This window comes from Centruroides sculpturatus, unplaced genomic scaffold, assembly GCF_000671375.1.
Source record: "Centruroides sculpturatus isolate CEXI.00-Female unplaced genomic scaffold, Cexi_2.0 scaffold617, whole genome shotgun sequence".
In the NCBI taxonomy this organism is placed as follows: Eukaryota; Metazoa; Arthropoda; class Arachnida; order Scorpiones; family Buthidae; genus Centruroides; species Centruroides sculpturatus.
In genome coordinates, this window is record NW_019385101.1 from 372,418 (window position 1) to 398,110 (window position 25,693).

At 27.0% G+C, this 25,693-nt stretch overlaps 1 protein-coding gene across 1 annotated transcript; it reads left to right on the plus strand.

Annotated features, from left to right (window-relative positions):
* Window positions 1-191: 191 nt before the first annotated feature.
* On the plus strand, window positions 192-19,392 carry LOC111634702 (ileal sodium/bile acid cotransporter-like). Its single transcript, XM_023379538.1, has 3 exons — window positions 192-820; window positions 14,310-14,481; window positions 18,342-19,392. The coding sequence occupies exons 1-3, from the start codon at window positions 293-295 to the stop codon at window positions 18,989-18,991; spliced, it is 1,350 nt and encodes a 449-aa protein (XP_023235306.1). The 5' UTR covers window positions 192-292; the 3' UTR covers window positions 18,992-19,392.
* Window positions 19,393-25,693: the final 6,301 nt, after the last annotated feature.

Below are 25,693 nucleotides of genomic sequence, written 5' to 3' on the forward strand. Positions count from 1 at the left end.
AATTTCCGGTCATATAACATTAACTAAATCGTCTCGGTTGACAGTTCGTATTGGTATTTAAATATTACTGATGATCGGTTTACTCGAGTTTTTTATTTATAATTTTTTTTTCTTTTTGAGGGAACGAAACGATTAAATTCCAAGAAATTTTATTTTCAAGGTCATTCAACGTTTAACCTAAAAACGCTCTACGCATGCGCCACTATTGCGTTATGTTTACGTCACACGTGTTGGTCTTCAGCAAAAGTAGTTTGGTTTCTGTCGGTCGACGTCACACGTGTTGGTCTTCGAGATGTGTCCGGTCGTATTATTAACGTTAATATTGTCTTTTCTCTTACTCCTGTTAGAAATGACAGCGGCTATAACGGTGTCGTTCAGTCCTAAACGAATCGATTCGTTAAAGGAAGACGACGTTTATCTGGTTAATTATTCCGTAGATGTCAACAGTTCCGGCCAAGAACAATTACAATTCGTATCGGAAAAACCGTCCGTAGCTAACGTAGAAAAGAATGCCACAGTCGATTTTAAAAGCGACATTTCTATTATAAATGGTACTTTTCTGGTTAAAGGTAAATTTTTAGGTTACACGAAAATTAGGCTGAAGACCGAAGAAGGAACTTCTTCTCAATCTTTACCTGTTGTCGTTGTAAGGAAAAAAAGTGCCTTATCGATTGCATTTACCGCTTCTGTAGCAATTTTAGTATCGTTGAATTATATTAATATGGGATGTGCCTTAGATCTAAAAATTGTTAGACAAGTGCTTGCCAAGCCAGTTGCACCTGCTGTAGGATTCTTTTCTCAGTTTTTAACAATGCCTTTGGTAAGTTTATAAATTTGTATGTTAATCTTATATTTAATGTTTATACTAAGTCAAAGAAACATTGCTTAAAATAGCAAACTGAAACTGTAATATAAGTTTTAGGTAATGCTTTATAAAATATACACTAACGATTTTCCCCTTAATTATATTTGCAATAGAGACAAATTTTTTGGTATTTAATATTTTAAATTGCAAATATAATGTTAATTTATATTAAAAAATTGTTTATTTCTTCAAAAACATTAAAATTAGGTATGATTATTTTGAAATTGTCATTTCTAAATATAAAATTACTATTAAATAATTTAATTTCATAAATTTGGTTTGTGAAAAGCTTCAAAATAATAAATTGTTAAATATATAGTACAAAATAAGTCTATAGTATATGAATTTAGTATATACAATCAGTGTCATAAAGTGAAAAGTGATTAAAAATAGAATAAGTGGATTCTGCTGAATAATACATAGGAAACTTCTTGCGTAATGAAGATCGCGATGATTTATCGAAAGTATGGGAAAGTTAAAGTCTCTACGTATATGGAAATACATTTTTCTGATACATAAACTGATAATGATAGTATAGTTTATGATCATATGTTCATTAGGATCGTTAGTATGCCCAAAAAGAGATTAGAATCATCTTTGTTTTGGTTAGTTTTCTCAGTACCCACAAAATATCAAGTTAGAAACTGTCTTATCACTATAAGACAATTCCTAACTTGATATTTTGTAGATAATTATTAAATGTATAGTTAATAAATAATCACATTAGATATATAAAAAATGTTTTGTATGCATTGTATCTTAAAAATACATATAATTTAATATTGTAGAATTAATTAAGAGTGAATAGTAAATTTACTTTTCCTCTTAAAAATTTTTATGAAGTGAGAAGACAAGTTGAATGAAAATTCTGAACAGTTTCAAAATGCTTAAAACATTTTTTTTTTCACATGAATCTCATGTGTCTATGTCCAGATTAGGATCAAAGAATTAAAACTGGCAGCAAATCTGGCCAGATCTAATTTTATCAATAAAGAAATATCACAAAATTATCATTTCTTTTTTTCACTCTTAAAAGTTGAATCTATATTCAATAATTGCAATTATATACAATATCAAAAATAATCACTTTACTTAAGCTTTTAAACTTTCATGTATCAAATATCGTGTAATTCATTTATGACAATCAAAGGTTTAGTAGTATGTACTTGGAGAACAAGTGGTCAAACTGTAGTAAATAGATCAAGCTAATTGAATTAGAAATGATTATTATTGATAACAAAATTTACAAAAAAAAATTAACATTATATATAATGTTAAAGTGTGAGCATATGAGAGTTTTAAACTTTACTAATCATTGTCAAAGAAATTTTTTCAGAAAAATTTCATTCTTTTTAACTATAAATTACAAAATTTTGAATAGATTTCTTGTCAACTTCAGTTTAGAACTGCTATTTCTTCTAGTCATAGAATCTAAACAAATGTTGGATAATTCATAACAGAATTAAGAATTAATATGTAAGTTTTGTAATTGTGAATAATGAAATGTTTTCAGAATACTACTTAATATGGTTGATCAATTTTTGTAAATTTTATTACAATTACATTTATAATTAATGAGTAGTTAGAATTTGATTGTGGTGTTAAAACAATAGAAAAGAATGTAATGAAATAATTCAGGTCAATTAATTTTAGCATTATATTAGTTTGTATTAATATAAAGAATTGATTTTATAACTGTTATAGCATAAATGTTGAATCATTTTATAACAATTATGTTAAAATTGTTATAAAATACACAAACTAATGAATTTGACAACTTGAATACAAATTCATTAGTATTGTCTTTAAGATGAAGGTAATTTTGCTACAGAACAAATTTGCAAATAATGGTTGCTTCAGTTGTTTTTTTTTATTATGCTATGAAAAGTTCTGAATAAATTGTTAAATTTTGTATCCACATGATCTTAACACATATGATTGTAAGATTAGTGTCTATTTACCTTTTGTAGCATGTGGACCCATATCTTGCAAATTTATAGTTAAAATATAAGAATTATTAACTGTTAGTTGAAAGGTGTACAAAAAGTTAAGACAGTATAGAGTGAAAATGTGAAATATCAGATAGCATGGCCTGGAATAATTACAGAAGCTTTTAGATTCTTGGATATATGATATAGTTCACATCTTTGATAAGCATATGCAGATTAAAATGTTAATTCAGTTATATGGATTTTGTTGTTATTTGTATTAGAGCAGAAACTTTTCCATTCAGGATATAAAGATACCCTGTGAGATAGTGGAGGGCATTGTATCTTTGAAGAGATTGTATAGTTTTTTCCTCCCTGTTGAATGCTGAAATGGACCAGATAACTTGAAAAGCAAGTATTCATTTCAAGTTATGATTTCATCTTGCTATAAACTACAAGAATTTGTATTCAAGTAGTCTTTAAGAATCTCATAAAGGAAACTTTGCTATAGTGAAAAAGTTTCATGAAATGGCTGTTTCATTTGTTTTTTTATCAGGCCATGAGTTATTTAGATGATCCTTTTATAGGATTGTTGATAATTTGTCAGCAATTTTTATAATAAAATGCCTATCAATAAGTATTGAATTGTTTATAAAATTTTTCTTTTCTTGTTATGTTTTAATCCAAACTAGAAAACACAAATAAAAAATATATAATAGATTTTTCATGTCTTTAGATAACATTAGTTTATTATAATAAATTTTTTTAACTTATTCTGAAACCATATCATTATTCTTTACTTCACAACTGGCTGCATAGGTAACACTGGACATCTTTAACATCACTTTATTCAGGAATAACGATTGGTGTGTAAGACATTCCTGAATAAAGAGTGATGGTAAAGATGTCCAGTGTCTTCCTATGCACCCAGTTGTGAAGTAAAGAATTTTTTTTACTAAAACAAATTTACATTTAGATCTTGGTTGCTTGCTGTTTTCTTTACTCTATGTATTTTCTTAGCATAAGGTTGCCATTGAGAACAAATCACACCAGAACACTTTTAGTGGAAAAAGGTTGGTTTATTGATAGGAAAGGATATGCATTTTGGGCATAAAGCCTGCCTGTTTGAAAAAGTGTTCCTGTGTGATTTGTTCTCAACAGCAACCTTATGCTAAGAAAATACATAAATTTACATTTGAAAGTCTCATGAGGAAAAATGTCATGTTTGTTTTATTCTGGACAAAATTATTGAATTATTGCCAGTCGTTTTTATTTGAATGAGATTGTCTTATATGACTGATGTCAACATGAATCCAAAAAAATAGCAAACTTCCAATTTCTAATTTTTATAAATGCATTACTGATATGCATATTGGTAATTAATATGCATGGAATTTATGCTGACATTCATATTTATTCTGAATTTTTTTTTTATATTTCTAAAGTAAATAACTTTATTAATTAATAAAGCAAATGCTGGATTAAGTATAGATAACTGTTCAGGGAAAGCATAAACCTTTTCAATGTAGATAATAAACCATCGTCAAGGTGAAAAAACAAGGTTCTTGTGTCCTTTTATTCCTGAACATAGCTTGCTAATTGGGTCAAAAACATTAGAGCTTTCCAAACTGCTAGTTATATTAAGGAGTTTGCACTCTCTTCTTATAACATTTGTTAACCTTACCTAATGACATCATTACATAAAGTTAAGAGACCTTATTTTAAGCAGTCAAGAATAGTGCAATTTTCTATAATTGTAATATTTTTATTATGTCGTTTGTATGGAAAATAAAAAAACATGACTTCTACAACAAATCAGTTGTTTGGCTCTTAATTAATAAGAAATTGAAATATATTTACTAGTATCATCACTTACAAAAGCTTTCAAGGAACATGAACAACTTTATAATTCTGTGTCCTTTAAAATACACAAAATAATATAGTTGATAATTTTTATCAATTACATTAATATGAAATGATTATTCAAATTAATTTGTTTATGAAGTTATTTTCATAATTTGTGTATTTTAATTAAAAAGTTTGAATAAAGAAATGAAGGAAGGTAGATGTAAAATTCTCATTCATACAAAGAGAAAGTGGCAAGGGAAATGTGGGGGGGTTTAGTATATGTCATCATATACTGTGCTTCGATTGGTCTAAAATATGGACCTTATATTTTTATAAGAGATGTTCCTTATAATTTTTATCCATAAATTAGCTACCTTGTCACAAGGTAAAGTTAAAGCAGAGCATTTTGTGTTGTGTAAACTGTTGCTTGCTTTAGGTTAGTTTTAGTGTCTAGTAATACTGTACTGATTTCATTTTATGCAGACAGACTATAGAATCAGTCCATGTTAGACATTTAAACTTAAAATATGAGAAAATGTTAGTTTAGTTTTTTAAAATTAACTTAAATGATATATTAAGTAGTCTTAAATGTAAGTAATCCATGAGTCACATCAGTCAGTTTCAAAAAACCCATTTATTGTGTAACTTGTACATTATAAGCAGAAATACAGTATATTGCAGATATTGCAACTTTTAACAAATACAGCACAGATACATATAATAGGATGGAACTGCCAGATTTTTTTCATTGTCTTGCACCCAAAAATGTTTTTTGTGCCCATTTTGTACTAAATTTTGGAAAGTTTTTGGCTAAATTCGCATATTTGTGTTAATTTTTGCAATTTTAGCCTTTTTCACTTTTCTGAAAAAAATTTTATGCCCAAAATTGCTCTATGCATTAAAAAAAATTGTGTATCCCTAAACTTGTCATTTTTTGCCTAGAATTTAGAAATCTATGCATCTATATGCCCATCTAGCAGCCCTGATAAAACTCATGCCCTTCAAGCCTGCCTATCTATTGATGAGGTTATGACTTTGCAGAGCCAATCCGGTAAGCCTATACTTGTTCAAGTCATGCACATCTTAACTTTTACACAATGAAGGGCAGCCCAACTTTGGTTAGATTGTTGGCCACTTCGTCATACAGTATTTGCATTCTCAATTCTATACCCTTACATACCAGACACTGCATACTGATAGTTACAATGTCAAATTTCAGTGAGTTGTAAACTGACTTGCCAGTGAAAATGTTGCAAGTCAGTTGTAAAAATATTAAATGTGATGCATAAAAATGCAAATAAATGAAAGCTCAATCATTTCATGGAACTCACTTATTTCACTAACAAAATTTATCTTCTGAAGTTCATATATGATTTTCATTAATATAATAATCACTCATCTATTATAATGATAAGAATAATAATGATTGAAGGATAGCAATGGAAAAGTAGTTTTCATCTTACTTTGGTCAATTCAGACTGTTTTCTTACACTAGCATAATTTTTTTATTGAATGACTTATTCATAATTAATCTTCAAATATATAATTATTGACAAAAAGTTATGCACCAAGGAGGAAGCATTGGAATTGAATGAAACTTTATTAGTGTGAAATGTAATGACAATGGTAATTAGTGATTATATCACAACAAAGAGAATTTCCTATGAAACAGTACAATTTAAAGGAACATTTATTAACTTGTAGGATTAGATAGTTGCAACAGATTTGCTCACAGGTGTTGCAAACTATCACTCCAGATTCCTTTCATTTGTTATCTGCTACGAGTGAAAGGAATCTGGAGTGGAATGGACCCACAAATGCCCAATTGGCAACGAATCTGAAAGCAGAACAGATCCAGATAGTGTGGAAACATGACATACATTTCAGAGAAACCCTAGCTGTTTGCAGTCTTGCTATGATAGGCAATACAGAGTTTAGGATTTTCTAAAAATACTGCTGTGTTGTAAATGTCATTTATATCACTTCTTTGGTTGATTGTTATACTCTGTCATATGGTGTGCCACTTACCATTAAAGGAAGGATTAAAGCACACACCAGTGGTCTTCCACACTTGAGAATACAGCTGTCATCCATTTCTAAACAGAATTGGAATTTCTTACTAAAGACAATACACTGTCAGTTCATAGCATTCCATGATTCTCTGTCAAGGCACAACTGCAATGATGCTGGGCTGGTTATGGTAGGAGGTATAGCAGTTGTTGCAAATTTGCTAGTAATCTACAAATGGCTATTCATTGGAAGAGAGGATTCTGTAGTGAAGCTTCTGCCTGTCTGTGGATGGAGGACAAAAATGCCTTTGCAGTTGTTTGTGCAAGTCTTGAAATCAATCTTTCCTGGTGATCTGTTGGAATATGCGAAGCTTGCTTACCTTGTATGTTTCCTGACATAGCCACTGCACTCAATGCTATCTCACTCAGATCAGAATGATCCAAATGGTGGGCATCCTAATCTGATTACAGCCATCCTGATTTCCTCAGTGCAATGATATAGCCTTTTTCAAACTGACCTGTGTGTAATAGTTTTGATTGCATCATACAGACATGTCTGGCATTCAGATACCTTCAAACAACAGGTATATTGAAAATTTTGAACATAGCAAGTCTGCGAATCTTCTTAATAGTATATTGCAGGGCTTCTTAAACTATGGGTCGTGATCCCATTTGGGGTTGCTTAGCAAAATCTTGGGGTTGCAAGATTTTAATGCAAAATATTGAAAATAATTTGTGAGAGTGAAAATGACATGCTTTATGCCATAGGTTTCATGAGTTGCGCTTTGTGTCACTTCTGGTGCAGCGAGACAATGATTCAGCAACACTGATTGTAGTGTGAACTAGTGTAGTGTTGTCGCTTTTCAGTGTATTTAGTTGTCTCTGTTCCATTGTAACACAAGAGTGAACTGTGGTAGTACACCATTATTGTTTTTGCAAATTTGTATATATCTTTATTTTATATGGGGGGGGTCGCGAAAAAATCACAATCATAAATGGGGTCGTGAATAAAAAAAGTTTAAGAAGCCCTGGTATATTGGAATAGTGATTATAAGACACTGATATTACCTTGGCATACAGTTGGAAAATAACTATGTAATCATTTACATATTTTTGTGACACAGCCATATTTGAAGTTTTAGAATAATCAGACCATTCTGTCTGATCTCATATGGATACCTAGTCACCATCTAGTCATCTGTTTTTCATTGAATCACTACTAAATGTATGCAAAAAATCTGGAATAGTTTAAATATCAAATTAGTGACTCTGATTAAAACTGACATTTTAGAATGTATTTAAAGCATATAATTAATTTTTCTGGGGGACTATCATTTTTTTAATTGTGAAAGTTTACATTTATCAACTATGGTTTATTTCTCTAAATTTCTAAATGATCAACTCAGTTATCTAATTCTGAATTTTTATTGTAATAAAATTTGTTTACAGTTTTAGTTTATTTTTGAGACTGATGTTTAAATTTATATTACTTGCTAGTTTTATTTTTACATGTATATTAAATATTTAAGAATTAAATGTGTTTTAGTATTAGGGTCAGTCAAATGAAAACGAGACAGATGTGAAAAAAGTAAGTAAACTATTTATTATTTCAAAAGTAATCGCCATAACTGTTAATACATTTATCCCACTGTGAGACAAGACGGTCAATGCCTTCATAGAAAAATATTTGTGGTTGCCTATGGAACCATGATTGTACCCAGGCGTGCACCTTTTCGTCCAAAGCAAATTGACGCCACAAACGTCTTTCTTCGGGACTCCAAAACTATGGAAATTGCATAGGGAGAAATCGGGACTGTATGGAGGATGTGTAAGGGCTTTCCAGTGAAACTTCTGCAGTGTAGTCGAAACAGTCTTGGTAACATGTGGACAGGCATTATCCTGCAACAGAATGATGCTGTATGTCAACATTCCTGGGCGTTTAGATTTGATGGGACACTTCAATTTTTGCAAAGTTTCCATGTACCGCTGTGCGTTAATTGTGGCGCTGTGTTCCAGAAAGTCAACGAGCAGAGGGCATCCATAGTGATGTCAGACGCACACACGACTTGCTGACCTCACATCGAGCATTCTAACAGACAAATGGCACAGCGGTGAATGTTTACGCTGTTCCTTCCTGATTCCCATTTGAGGGCACTTCTATACACACACCTACCTGCATTACCAACTTCTGTGCCACACTTGTTATATAGTCTGTCTCGTTTTCATTTGACTGCCCCTAATAAATTTTTACAGTTTAAAAAAAAAAAAAATGATAGCATTAAGATTGACAGAAGCTTAAAAACTTACTAGAAATTCACTAAAATGATTTTTTTCTGTTAAATGAGTTGAAAAGGCAAATCAAGTTAAGAACTTCAGTTTTTATTTAATTTTTTTTTAACACGTTAACTGCCATCCGCAACATCATTGTTGTCCATGTTCAGAAAAGTATTTTGGGTTAGTTGTTTGTTTTTCTAATTTCAAAATATTTATATGTGATTTAAAATTGTCAGTATTAGAAATATTTCAAGTTTTTTAAGTTGTTTGTTGTAGAAAACTGGTTTGAACAATAATTATTTGAAGGTCAAACATTAAAATTTTTCAGATAAGTTACGTTATTTTTCAGAGAATTTTTCAAGTACAGCTTGTTATAATTTTTAATTTTTTTTTTTTATTTATATTTAAAATTGTTTAAAAAAATAATATGGGAATGTTAATTAGATTGATAANTACATTAAAATCATTTTATTAATATATAAATGATATATTAAAAAACTTGAAATGATGATGTAATGAATATATCATACCAAGAAAATAGATTAATTACAAGACATTTTATATCTTAAAAATGATTAATTATATCTCAGGATCCTGGGAAACAGTTCTCTTTTTCTCATGGAATCCTAGGACAAGCAAAAGACTGGGAAATGAGAAACCGTAATGTACAGGTGTTCCCCTACTTATGAACAGGTTAAGTTCCTGAGGTTTTGTTGTAAGTTAAAACTAATCTAGAAAGTACATTCATACACATTAAAACATTAAAATTTTTCAGATAAGTGATGAAGAGAATTTTGTAAAAAAAAAAATAATGTATTGGTAGTGTATGATCCTTATATATTTAATGGAATTCATTACACTCATAAACTCACTCACTACTGCTTAGTAGCAGGTGAAAATAACCATATTTGAAATACCCAGCACTTAGTTCCATAATGTGAGGTTTAGTTTCCACAATAATAGAGCCACATTTCATGCATTTATTGCCACTGCTAGATTTACTATTAAGTTTTAGATGCATTTTTGAAGCACTAATTATAAAAGTTTATAAAATTTGCAAACAATGGCAAAAAAAAGCCATTACTCCTTATCAACTTTGATGCCACCTCACAAGCAATGATGGTACAGTACATCAGAATTTGCACAAAAAATGAAAAATGATGATATGTAATAGAAATAAATCCACATTGTTTATTAAAAATTTATTATTTGTTATTTGCTAAAAATTTACTTCAACTCTACACCATGACTAGCATGAGAACTTCAGAATCTGCAGAAAATTTAAATTTTAGATGTAGTCAAATTGTAAGTTGAATGTTTATAAGTATTGAAGCTCTTGAACAGTTTGAAGGTTGATTTGGTTTTGTTAGTTTTAATACAGTAAAATATTTTCTTAGTTTAAAAATAAAATTGAAGACAGTCTGTCAAAGAAAGGAACCACCATTTATTCATTTTCAAAGTTCCAGAATACAAACTTTTGATGATTAACCTGTCTTTGTAGTCTACTTAGACATCAAAATTAAAAATTCCCTTAAAAACAGAAAAAATATCCAATTAAAAAACATAAAAGTTTGTATTCTGGAACATTGAAAATAAATAAATGGTGGTTCTTTTTTTGGACAGACTGTCTTCAATTTTATTTTAAAATACAATTCCATCAGATGGTTGTTATACCATATTTTCTTAGTGTTATATCCAGACTGTTTTTAATTGAAAAATTTAATTTTGAATTGAATGGTAACTTTTTCCAGTTTAGATGAAAAATTTTTAGATTGCTGTATGAATCTAATGAAACATGTATGCACTTACTGTTTATGGAATAATATAAATAGATATCTGCAAATATGTTGTTCAAATCATTCAGGTTACTTGATTATTTTCCAATTTTTATTCTTATGAATAACACTGGCAGTAGTTAATAGCTGTAACTAAAGATTAACACAATAAATTTTGTCACCGTGTATGGAAAAAATTAGAGTATTTATAAGTTTGTAATAGTGTAATTATAAAAATAGAAATGTCAGAGATAATGATATACAGGAAATTGTCAAGAGAAGAGTGTGTTTATAGTGTTGGGATATTGAACTGATAAAGTAACGTTTAAAAATATGAAACTTTTTCAAGTATAAAATTATTTGAAACTAGTCGATCAAATATTTACATATAAGATTATATGTATCATTTGATATTGTGAGCCATGCCATTTTTATGTATACAAGATGCAACTCGACCTTTTTACATTCTGATGACTAGTTTACTTATGTACTGGTAATACTTGAAGTTTAGTTTCATTATCATAAAATATTTCAATTAAAAAATATTTTCTTTATTGTTAGAATTTTGTTCATTACTATTCATAGTATAAAGATAAAAATTGCAAAATATTGTACAAAATATTCTGTACATTATTTTGAAAATACTAAATAAATTTTAATATGCACAACAATATTCATCAGACAGTAGGAAATGAACTCTGTTAAATTTATCCTTGACTTATGCAATAATGCAATTAACTTTAAAAAGAATTATATAACCAAATTGACATAAATTAATAACTTTACCTCATATTTAAATTAAAATATTGTTATATAGTATAGACCTATTACCATAATATTGATAAAAATTGCAAACATAAGATTACTTTTGTTTTCAAAGGTTTGTGGTTGGGAAAGTTATTTTAAATTAAGAAAATAAATTTTTTCAAGTTTTATAAATATTTAATTTGAAAAATATGGAAATTCAATTGAAATTTATATGCTATCTTTTATATTTCATTTTGCTTTGAAATGAAAATTTCTTAATTTAAGATAGCATTAAGACAGTTATTTTGAATAACTTTAGTACAGAAATATCTAAAAACAGATATTCTTTATTGTAATTGCTTTTTGTTTTTCCAAAATACAATATAAGCTCAATTCTATTCTATTTAAGTATATTCATTAATTTCAATTGTTCATGAATATAATAAGACACACCAAAAATAAATGCTTAGAAGTTAAAAATATCTTTTAGATGTTAAGTTATGAAACAACATTGATTTTTAAACAACCAAAATTATATTTGAGCACTTTCAAGAATAAAACATGATCATCTTCAGGTAAAGATAGAAACAACAGAAAAAAATGAATAGAACAGTGTTAAAAACTTTTTTTGGTACATTTCAGAAATTAGCATTTTAGAATACAGATGAAATTTAAAGTTTAAAATCATTTAAACAAAGAACAGAATTTTTTTTTTCTTTTGAATGTGTAGTAAAGAATATTAAATGATCAATTTTTCATGTATTTTATACATAGTAGCTATTATTGGTAATTTTATATAAATACTAATAAATTTATACTATTGAATTAATCTATAAAATTTAATTATATATTGTTTACTAACTGATAAAATATTAAAATGTAGTTCTGTTAACTAATTCTGAATTAAAAATCTGCAAGATAAGATGATTCTTTACGATTAATTCTTAAAAATTGATTATAGTAATATTTTTAAACATATTAGCTAAGTCTGTTTTTAATTAATAAAATGAGAATTCACATAGTCCATGATAACAAAAATATAACTTATAAAACTTAAATACTTATCCAAAGCACTTTTGCTTATATACAGATACATGTAGATCTTAGGTTGGAGATGTTCAAAATGGAAATGAATTCAAAATTCAAATGGTCAGTTCATCTGGTTCATGACGTAAACATGATGAATTTTGTCTCTTGTCTTTGAAGTAAGAACATGATTCCATATGTTTGAAATCCTGAGTGTGGAAATGTTGCATACTTTGGATGTTTTTATATACATTACCTCCCTTAAGAATAAAATTTGCTAATTTATAGCAAAAATAAAAGTTTTGCTTCATCCCATTTTTGGTTTGTAAGTCTCATCTAAACCAAAAATGGTTAAAGCTGTCCTTCTCAGATACTGCATGTCATTTGGTGTTCTGTAATACACTTTCTTAAATTTCTTTCAGTTGTCCCAACATATGTTAGAGTATTTCTTCCTTGCTTTACTAGTTGTATGCTATATACACCTGATTTTTCTCTTATCTTTCCATCTATCTGTATCATAGCAATACAATCAATATTGTATAGTGGAGGTAAGGATATCACAGGTATCTGAAAAGAAAGGCTCTTGCACAGCTTCAGCAATTTATATATTAAGCTACCAACAAAAACATAGGGACAAGAAAAAGCATATCTTCTTCTGGTAAAGTGGTAGGTGAAAATACTTTAAGTTTAATTCTGTGATGTAAATAATTAAACTTTGAGACTGAGAACCCACTATCACTCAGTGTTCTGGATTGTTCTGAATGAAGTCATGGAGAAGAAATATTTGTAGGTCCTCCTTATGTGCAAGTAAAAGTAAAATTGACAAATTTGCTAAACTGATAGGACCAAATTGGGAGTAATGGAGGCAAGCTGTTCTTGTGATAACTTAGATTTCAGGATAGATGCTGAAATCTATCTTGATTTGACTTCCTTGATATCAACAAATCAAAGAAGTCAAATCAAGAAAATCAGCTGTAATGGCATTTTGCACCTCTAGTGAGAACTGAATGTATTGAAAAATACTATTAACATGATCAAAGAAAATACTAGTCATTTATACCATCTGTCACCCTGTTAAACTACGTGAACTTTTTATTGTCTGTTGATTCTCCACAAGTACTAGAAAGTTAATTTAGTATTTAATCTTTTAAATAATAGTTATATAAGCTAATTTATAACAGAAAATATAATTATTAATCTGTAATAAAATATGCCTGAGTAAACAAAAGTTTTTTATGAATATTATATAACTTATACTATTTAATAATAGTGCTATTTCATGCATTTTAATATCATATTATTGAGTGTTCTTGTCAGCTGTCTAATGGGTACAATGTGGTATAACATCTTTATATCTAATACTTTATTTAAACAAGCATTAATAAAAAATTTTCTAATACAGTAGAATTTGCTTAATTAATTAGATATTATCAGTCATTTAATGTCAGAATTATTATGTCTCAAAAACATAAGTTTAAAGTCATAGTTGTCATCTGAAATTTCAAATGATAGACTAGAGAGAAGTCCAAAATATTTTTCTGTAACATAGTAGATAAAGTCAAGAGTCCTAATATGATAGACCAGTAATTGAAATTAGTGTTGTCATTAACTGATAATTACAAATATATAAATATTTGAGATTATTTTGAGTAATTTGCTGTTTAAGAGGAACATAGTAGTTTGTAATCTCATTTAAATCATAAAAAGACATTTTTCTAGATACGTAAGTCTTTTTGGTGGTAGGTACAGTACATATTTTCTTGTCTTTATAACAATATTATTAATTTATTATTTATTTATAACAATATATTAATTTATTAAAATTATTTTAATACAGTTGGCATTTGGATTGGCAAAACTTCTATTTGATGAACCATTTATGATGTTAGGATTGTTTACATTTGGCTGTAGTCCTGGTGGAGGAGCCAGTAATATGTGGACTGTTATATTAAAAGGGAACTTGAATTTAAGTCTGACCATGACATTTATAAGCACTGTAGCAGCATTAGGTAAATATTTTTCTGTAATATAATAAATTAATAATAATAATAGTAGAAATAACTTGTTTTTATTGTTTAATAATTTTTTTATTTTATTCTAATTTAAGTTATATAATATAATTAACATATAAAATTTTAAAAGTTTTGACTTGATGAAAATTTAACTTAAAAATATAATAATAATCTGTCATCTGATAATCAGGTAGGTTTTTCGGTACAAGGCAGTACAAATCATTATTATATACTTTAACTTTTTCTAGATTTGTTGATTTTGATATGGTTGTAAGTATCGAGGTCACGTTTGTCAGAATGATAGTACTTATCCCTGTTTGAACATTTTTATTCAAATAAAAATGTTATAATTTTTGAACTTTACAAACATTTTTATGTAGTAATTATAATAAAATTATGTATTGAATTTTAATATAGAATCAAACATATCCAAATTCTTAAGAATAAAATTTAAGATTATAGTTACACAAACTCACTTAAAATTTCAGTAAAAAAATTTTAAGTAATCCAATGACCTAAAGGTTCTAATTTTATCTGTAGAATCACGTAACAAAAATGTTTTATCATAAATAATTATATACTTAAACCATTTTAATTTAATAAAAGTGAAACTGTTTTCTATTAATTAGAAATATTAATACTCACCAATTTTGATGTATATATTAACGTATATGCATTTATTTTAAAATTATTCTGAATGTATTAGTTTTAGAAAAATGAACAAAATATTGAAAGAATAATTTAACTAATAATTTTATATTTAACTACTATGATGAAATCATCACATCCTTTATTATTTATTGTAATTGGAAGAGATCCTTCTCTGCTGATATAAGAATTCATAAAACTAACACAAAAAAATTATTTAAGTTTACAAACTTACAATAAACATCATTTGAGTCATCTAATGTATACATCTTAAGTTGTTGAACTTAAAACTGTATAAGAACTTTCAGACATCCTTTGTTATTGTTTCTCAATAAACTGTTTAATTATACAAATATGGTAAAACATTCTATTTGTGACCACTTGAAAAATCAAAAATTGTCACATATGGGCATAAAACAGAGGATGTCATTTATAACCTTTATTTCAACATACAGTATTACAGAATTTGCAATCAATAAAAACAAGAAGGGTGTTTACTCAAAATTTAATATATTTTAAGCAATTAAACTAAAGACTAAGTTTCAATAGTAGTTTATTAATGATAAGTTGTTGATAGAACAGTAATTTTGAGTGTTATTAATAGGTTGATTTAGCAGATCAAATCAATCAATTTCAAATATCAGACACAGAACATCTACAGAGACATTCCATGAGCATCTTTGATATTTGAAGTAATTTAACCTGATGAAGACTTTTGAATAAGGTGAAATGTGAGTTATTAAAGAATTTGTTCTTGAATTTGTGGAGTTAGCAGATCTGTTAACAAACACAACCCAAAAAATCTTACTAGCCACCTGTACTCTTGTTACTGTAGAGAAGTTATATTTCATTGGTTAATGATAATCATAATAGTGTTCCTTGATTCCTGGAAACAGTACCAGTTTGTCCACTAGGCACAAGCCTCATCTATGGTCCTCAAATCTTAGAGACCTTGAAATTGGAAAAAAAAGGAATTTTATCATCACAATTGTGTATCATAAATTTGTAAATAATTTTATAGCTACAGTTAGACGTTATTAGATTATGATATTATAAAATTATATAAAGGCTTCCAATCTTCTGTATCTAATACTTTATTTAAACAAGCATTAATAAAAAATTTTCTAATACAGTAGAATTTGCTTAATTAATTAGATATTATCAGTCATTTAATGTCAGAATTATTATGTCTCAAAAACATAAGTTTAAAGTCATAGTTGTCATCTGAAATTTCAAATGATAGACTAGAGAGAAGTCCAAAATATTTTTCTGTAACATAGTAGATAAAGTCAAGAGTCCTAATATGATAGACCAGTAATTGAAATTAGTGTTGTCATTAACTGATAATTACAAATATATAAATATTTGAGATTATTTTGAGTAATTTGCTGTTTAAGAGGAACATAGTAGTTTGTAATCTCATTTAAATCATAAAAAGACATTTTTCTAGATACGTAAGTCTTTTTGGTGGTAGGTACAGTACATATTTTCTTGTCTTTTACTTTATAACAATATTATTAATTTATTATTTATTTATAACAATATATTAATTTATTAAAATTATTTTAATACAGTTGGCATTTGGATTGGCAAAACTTCTATTTGATGAACCATTTATGATGTTAGGATTGTTTACATTTGGCTGTAGTCCTGGTGGAGGAGCCAGTAATATGTGGACTGTTATATTAAAAGGGAACTTGAATTTAAGTCTGACCATGACATTTATAAGCACTGTAGCAGCATTAGGTAAATATTTTTCTGTAATATAATAAATTAATAATAATAATAGTAGAAATAACTTTAAAGTTTAAAATCATTTAAACAAAGAACAGAATTTTTTTTTTCTTTTGAATGTGTAGTAAAGAATATTAAATGATCAATTTTTCATGTATTTTATACATAGTAGNTATATGACAAATTACATTTTAAGTAGCTGCATACCTAAAGTTAGACAAATGATCATACATCATAGGCTGATTTGTATGGAAGTGACCAAAAAACATAGTCATACTTTGGAGTTGGGCTTGAATCACAGGTGCAATTCAACTATTATGAATTGTTTTATAAGAGTTTTATAGAGGTCCACATTCTATTTAAATCAATGAAAAATTTTGGTGATCTTTTCTGCTGGTCACAAATAAGAATTTACATTATTTTAAATAGCATCTGAAATTGTTTGCAATTTAAAATTTTTTTCTTTTCTTTGAGTTGACAGTAAATACTTCTAATGTTTGTTTTTATACTTAAAATTGACTTTTAAATCAAAAAATATGATTAAAACCACACTTAAGTTATTGCTTTATTTGTATTTTCAATTTACTCTGTGATAGACTATCTTTATTCTGATTAGATATAATTGAAGTTGCCTGGAAGTAAAAGTAAATGCACTTTATTTATTATCATACCAGATGTATAGATTGATTTGTTCAAGCAAATGTTTATAAATTTCAGTGGGCTAATTTATTTCCATTACTAGTTCTGGCATTATAAAGGGTTTCATACAATGAGACACTTACATAATCTGCAATTCAACTATTATGAATTGTTTTATAAGGTTTAGTAATTAAATTCTAAGACTGACTGCATATGCAATTAAGAATTTCACAGAATCCAATTTAGAAAACTAATAAGAGAACTGATTGTTTGAATTAACTTTGTAATACAACCATCTCTTAAAATTGAAAAATAATTCCTACTAATATTGTTTATATTAATATTCTGAAATTCAGCATAATCCATTGTTCTCTACAGCTAAAAAAGTAGTAAAAGTATATGTAAAAGTTCATAATTTTTATTTTTATATACAGTGAATTGTCAAAAATCCGGACTAATTGGGCGATGGACCCTGTTCAAATTTTTAAAATAGCATGTTTTAAGTAACAGTATTGTAAATTCCAAATACACTGTAATTCAAGTTTTGCTATTCTAAGTTCAAGCCAGTGTTACACAAGGAATATAGGAATATTTACGAAGATTCAAAATATAGAAGATCACTAATTTATTCAAAAATACACTAATTTCAAAGTTAAAAAAAGTGAGAATTCTGAATGAACATAAAAGCTGAAAGAACGTCAACACAGTTACCATTAAAAACATTAATAACCATTTTTGATGGTTGAATCTTGATTTTTGATATTTCACTGTATATACTTAATAATGTACTATTGAAATTTCAAATTAATATATTCCAAAATATTTTTTTCTTTCAGGCATGATACCACTTTGGCTTTTTACACTTGGCACCCTATTGTTTAAAGATACAAAGACTGTAGTACCATACTCTTCAATATTAACAACATTAGTATCCATGCTCATTCCTTTAGGTGTGGGACTTTTGTTTCAGAGATTTCTGCCTCGTGTTGCAAAATTTTGTCGAAAAATACTTGCCCTTGTTTCCATTCTTATGATACTGTTTATTATAATATTTGGTACCTATGCTAATTTTTATATGTTTAAGCTGTTTACTTGGCAAATTGTTGTTGCGTCAATGGTAAATGTTTGGACGGGTTTTCTTTTTGGTGCTATAATTTCTAAAATCTGTGGTCTAGCAACTGAAGATATTATTGCTGTTGCAATAGAAACAGGTGTTCAAAACACTGGTATAGCAATTATTCTTCTAGGATTTTCCCTGAAACAACCAGATTCTGATCTAGCATCCGTTGTTCCAGTAGCTGGGTCAATTATGACACCATTTCCGTTATTAATTGCATATGCAATACAAAAGTTCTGGAATTGGAAAAAGTCTTCAAAAGAAAAACATAGAGAGATTATTTTTGATGATCTTCAAGAATCAATGTTGAAATCACCCAATTCCAGTACTGGTGGTGATTTAAAACAAATATCAAATGGTAGGAATTAATAATGCTTATTGTTAAAGTTACACGTAGTATTTTAATTATGCATTGAAGTTATTTTTTATATTTGCTATTTCAGGCATACCTGAATTATCATTTTATAAAATGTAAATTCGTAAATAAGATGCTGTTTTTAAATAGCCAAAATTTCCATTGTCTGAACTCTTAATCTAAAGTACAGTATTTTCAGATTGTTACATATCTGATTTTCTATTTTTCTATGATGTTTTAGACAATTTAAAATATTTCATGTCACAAATTTGTCTAAACAGTTGTATTGGATATCAATAAATGTACTTACCTTAAACTAATTGTAAACTAAAAGTTAGTATTAAAGATATACTGTTTAAAAATAGAATTTGAATTTCAAATTTTATAATTCATTTTGAATAAAATGTTTTAAAAATATAAAACTAGCCACCTGTACTCTTGTTACTGTAGAGAAGTTATATTTCATTGGTTAATGATAATCATAATAGTGTTCCTTGATTCCTGGAAACAGTACCAGTTTGTCCACTAGGCACAAGCCTCATCTATGGTCCTCAAATCTTAGAGACCTTGAAATTGGAAAAAAAAGGAATTTTATCATCACAATTGTGTATCATAAATTTGTAAATAATTTTATAGCTACAGTTAGAAGTTATTAGATTATGATATTATAAAATTATATAAAGGCTCCCAATCTTCTGTATCTCTAGGATCTGGAAACAGAACAATATATGTTCTATATGACAAATTACATTTTAAGTAGCTGCATACCTAAAGTTAGCTGCATACCTAAATCAGCCTATGATGTATTCCATACATCATAGGCTGATTTGTATGGAAGTGACCAAAAAACATAGTCATACTTTGGAGTTGGGCTTGAATCACAGGTGCAATTCAACTATTATGAATTGTTTTATAAGAGTTTTATAGAGGTCCACATTCTATTTAAATCAATGAAAAATTTTGGTGATCTTTTCTGCTGGTCACAAATAAGAATTTACATTATTTTAAATTACATCTGAAATTGTTTGCAATTTAAAATTTTTTTCTTTTCTTTGAGTTGACAGTAAATACTTCTAATGTTTGTTTTTATACTTAAAATTGACTTTTAAATCAAAAAATATGATTAAAACCACACTTAAGTTATTGCTTTATTTGTATTTTCAATTTACTCTGTGATAGACTATCTTTATTCTGATTAGATATAATTGAAGTTGCCTGGAAGTAAAAGTAAATGCACTTTATTTATTATCATACCAGATGTATAGATTGATTTGTTCAAGCAAATGTTTATAAATTTCAGTGGGCTAATTTATTTCCATTACTAGTTCTGGCATTATAAAGGGTTTCATACAATGAGACACTTACATAATCTGTAATTCAACTATTATGAATTGTTTTATAAGGTTTAGTAATTAAATTCTAAGACTGACTGCATATGCAATTAAGAATTTCACAGAATCCAATTTAGAAAACTAATAAGAGAACTGATTGTTTGAATTAACTTTGTAATACAACCATCTCTTAAAATTGAAAAATAATTCCTACTAATATTGTTTATATTAATATTCTGAAATTCAGCATAATCCATTGTTCTCTACAGCTAAAAAAGTAGTAAAAGTATATGTAAAAGTTCATAATTTTTATTTTTATATACAGTGAATTGTCAAAAATCCGGACTAATTGGGCGATGGACCCTGTTCAAATTTTTAAAATAGCATGTTTTAAGTAACAGTATTGTAAATTCCAAATACACTGTAATTCAAGTTTTGCTATTCTAAGTTCAAGCCAGTGTTACACAAGGAATATAGGAATATTTACGAAGATTCAAAATATAGAAGATCACTAATTTATTCAAAAATACACTAATTTCAAAGTTAAAAAAAGTGAGAATTCTGAATGAACATAAAAGCTGAAAGAACGTCAACACAGTTACCATTAAAAACATTAATAACCATTTTTGATGGTTGAATCTTGATTTTTGATATTTCACTGTATATACTTAATAATGTACTATTGAAATTTCAAATTAATATATTCCAAAATATTTTTTTCTTTCAGGCATGATACCACTTTGGCTTTTTACACTTGGCACCCTATTGTTTAAAGATACAAAGACTGTAGTACCATACTCTTCAATATTANGAAATTTTCAGGATACGACATGAAATTCGAACATATTTTTGCTCCACGATACGAACAAAAACTCACCATACGACGTTACATTAGTTCGCATTTTTCATTTGTTTTTCTTACTACAGTTATTTTTTTAAATGTATTACTTGGCTTTAATTTGAGTATGTTTTTCGCGTTGGAACGAATTATTTAGTTTTACATGTAATCGTATGGGAAAGGATGATCCACCTTACGACATTTTCATGATACGATCTCAGTTTCGGAACGGATTAATTTCGTATCCTGAGGTACCACTGTATTAGAAATTCTAGTAGTTGGTAAAACAAATGATAATTATACTTTAGAAGAAAAAATTTTCATTATTGTATTCAAAATACATGTATATTGCAATTAGATCTAAAGATTTTTTCATAATTTTAACTGCATAGGAAAATATATATCAAGCAAATTCATAAAATGAATTTTATTTTTGTAGTCAGTTTTCATTTAAAATATTGTCAAATAATGAATTAAATAATAATGTACTTTGTAACATTTTGAACTTGTACAAGGAATCAAAAAAAAATTTTCAGATAAAAAGCAAAGTATATTGCTCTATATTAATATATCGCTCTATAAATTAAGTTTATCCCAATTTGTACAATTAAAAATTTTATAGAATTTGTATTTTCATACAGTTTGTAACTTATTTTGATCAGTTCTAGGATCTTTATACTTACTAATCATATGAAATGTAAGTTGCTATAAAGCACATAATGAACAGAAAATACTGGCAATAAGAATTTTTAAAATACAAAACTGGTTAAAAATTCTCTATTTATATTGTCTGTGATAACTTTGTATTTTAGTTNTATTCAATTTTTTTTTTTGTGTGTGTCGTTTTATATGACGTTACTGTACATTAGAATATATTTACGCGTCACACGACACAACACAACACAACATATTAAAATACTTTAACGATATATTTAATTTTAGAACTGTTTAAAATCATTTTTAAATAATATTTAAGATGATAAGGTATACTCCGGTATATATCAATCTCTCATTATAATGCATTCAGATTTGCAACAGGCTGAGATACCACGTTGCATCTATCTGTATTACAAGTATACTACATGAAAACTAACAACTTTCTGATGATTATCCGATACTTTTCTAGCTTATTATCTCAGAAATAAATGCAAATGTATTCAGTTTATACGAATTTATAAACTTCTAAGCTCTTACAAATTCTAAAATTTCACAAAATTTAACATTCAAGACAATAATAAAATTTTTCCCTACAAATAATGTAGGTTACTTTACAAGTGCGTGTTATAAAACATGTATTTGATACATATCTAAATTTTAATTATTTTAAATGAAAGTCCAGAAATAATGTTTAAACATGCTCTAATTTTCTTCTTTAGAGCGAATTATAAAAATAATTTTAAAAATGAAGACAAATTCACGTTTATTTTTTTACACCATTCAATGTCTTTTGATGTTTTTTCTTTTACTAATTTTGTGATTGCCATTTATTAGTGCGTTACAACAAAATTTGTATTTTAGTTTTATTATTATAAATGCTATACCATAAAATGATATAGTAAAAAGTAAAAATCAATATCTGTAATATTTTTTTTTTCCTGCATATACAAGACTAATTGTTAAATTTTAAAGATTTTAATGTAATTATTGTATAATGTTAAGAACAAAGATAAATGAAGTATCAATTATTAAAAAACAAATGTGTATTCTCTACTAAATTCATTGAATAAGTTGGAAACTGTCCATTGCTGCTTTTTAATCTAGATAATGTTGCATGTAAAAATGATCTGAACATGGCATCTTTGTATTTTCTATAAATTTTAAGGAAATGATTGATTATAATCATCAAAAATATTTTATATTGGTTAGAAGACAAATTTGATTAAATATAATAGATAATGTGTTCAAGATAACCTTTAACACACTATTCGTCTTTCATGGATTATATAAATTTTATTGAGGAATGAGATTTTTTTACTGTAATATGATTGAAGCTTCTAAAATTTTCTACATGAAACAATTTTAATTTACAAAACAGGAAAAATCAGTGCATACTCAATTTATAAAATTTAATACAAATTACTAAATATTTTAAGTTGTAATAAAAATGACTAGAATTTATTTCTTGTAAACAATGTATAATAAATAGTATTTTTGTTTGCTTTTTATATAGTAACAAACTTGAATGTGTTGTGGTATACAATTTTGTATTTAGAAATATTTTGTATTTAAATAAATATTGATTGAATTTAGTTATACAGTATAACTAAATATATATATAAACAATTATTTTTTCTACAAATGGTATACTTAATGTATACATCTTAAAGTTAAATGAAATTGATAGTGTGTTATTTATTATTAATTCTAACACTAGATAAAACAATTACTGAATATATACTGAGTTGAGGAAATATATTGAGGTAATGTTAGTTAATTTGAAGCTTTCTAGTAGTATAATATAGTTTTCTAGATAACTATTATACTAAAAATTAAGTATTTTAATTTTCAAAACTAACGATTTAGTGGAAGGAAACAATTTAACTTAAATAACTTAACTATATTACACTAAGCTTAAAATTTGCTTTAATGGAATATATAAGTTAATTAACTGCGACTATTAACTTAATCAGCTATAAAATAATGAACACTATTACCTAATTATAGCAATTATTTTGTAAATTTTCTGTAAAATGTGAAGTTATGTGCTCTATTGAGAAATACACTAAATTTAATATGAAATTTATCAATTCTTCAAAAAAAAAAAAAATGAATTCTGTATAAATTTTAAATCTCAATTCTGAACAATTTAATATAACATAAGCAGTTTAAATTTATCAAATTCAAATTTATTTAGTGAATGATACACACTATGATGTAATTTGTATTTAGCTAATCAGCTTTGAAAGAGATTACANAAAAAAAAAAAAATGAATTCTGTATAAATTTTAAATCTCAATTCTGAACAATTTAATATAACATAAGCAGTTTAAATTTATCAAATTCAAATTTATTTAGTGAATGATACACACTATGATGTAATTTGTATTTAGCTAATCAGCTTTGAAAGAGATTACATAAATTTTAGTGATTCTATACACTTTAATTATACTTTATTTTGATGTGCAATAAATTTTAGTTTATCAATATTGAATTAAATTCAAGAAAAGGCATTGACCTGAGTAGTAGATAATCCAACAAAGACAAATATTTTATCAATGTATTGTGGTGATGTTGAAATCAATTTTTTTTTTTTTTTGACATTTTGGCACAAACACGGAAGTTATAAATACAGACTAACGTTTTATTGAATGTTTTGGGGGGGATTATTGACCCAGGAAGCACAAAGGTATCCATAATATTTTATAATGAAATAAAAATCACATTCAAATTTATATCTTTGTGGGATGATATCGGTATAAAATATTAGCTAAATAGAAAGTCTGATATATTCTGTAGATCATATACTTTAAAGTGTAAATAATTTACTTATATAAATGTCAATGTTTCTCGATTGCAAAAATACACTAAGCTGTTTATACTGGATTAAATTTACTAAGCTGTTTATACTGGATTAATATTTCAATTATCGACCTTCTTGATTATTAATGGTGGATTTTTAGCGTTTGAATATGTAATAATATCTCAACTACTAGTTTTAAGATTGTTTTAAAACTAGTCTTGATTAATACAGGTTATAAATTTTAAGCGTTGTATTTACTTTTTCTAATAATCATTCAAATTACATAATTTCATTTTTATATAATTCTAAAATGATCTTATTGAACGTATTTGTAATGTCCTTTTATCCGAAGTTTTTAAAATTGTGATGCAAAAACGGTCTACTTATGGTTAGAAAATTATACATCATATAAGTATAATGTGACCTGGTTTTACGATAACAAAAGAATATAAAGCCTCTCCCACTAAAGCGCAACCTAATTTTTTTAAGCTATTGTTCGAAACAATATTCTCTATGAAAATGCGACCTCGACTCTTATTTTCTATCGTGATGAAATTAGATTTTATTTGAAAGAAGTTTACAAACTTTTAAAATTGTTTATAAGATCGGTATTAAAATATTTAAATCATTCACAAGTACACTACTTTTCTCAATATCTTTGGTGATGTAGCATGTTTCTGATGCTATATAAACAAGAACGTTATGCTTCGTATACATGTAAATAATAAAAAAACCCAGCATTTTTGTTTGAAAAACTGATATAGGTTACAACTGGATCTCAAATAAGTAATACTTTGCTTTCAACAAAGAAAATTTGGAGCAGGTAGGCGACGAAGTTTATAAGAAAAGAATCTTTTAGAATAGAGTTCATTACATTAGTTCTAAATTTACTTCTCTCGTTAAAGACAAAGTATTAGATATTAGAAATTGAAAGCAATGAATTGCTTTAGACGAGTAGACGGATATGGATGACAAGAATAAGGGAAATTGTTAAGAACTGCAAAATCGCATAGACAGGGTCTACAGGTTTGTTTCAACGATTAAATCTAAACTATCTTTCGAAAATCAGACTAAAGAACTCTGCAGT

What these genes read in the sequence shown, in the direction of transcription:
- LOC111634702 (XM_023379538.1), top strand. Translation starts at nt 293, where the DNA reads ATGTGTCCGGTCGTATTATTAACGTTAATATTGTCTTTTCTCTTACTC. An exon ending in AGTTTTTAACAATGCCTTTG is followed by an intron (nt 821 to 14,309) that starts GTAAGTTTATAA and finishes ATTTTAATACAG; the next exon opens with TTGGCATTTGGATTGGCAAA. An exon ending in AAGCACTGTAGCAGCATTAG is followed by an intron (nt 14,482 to 18,341) that starts GTAAATATTTTT and finishes TTTTTCTTTCAG; the next exon opens with GCATGATACCACTTTGGCTT.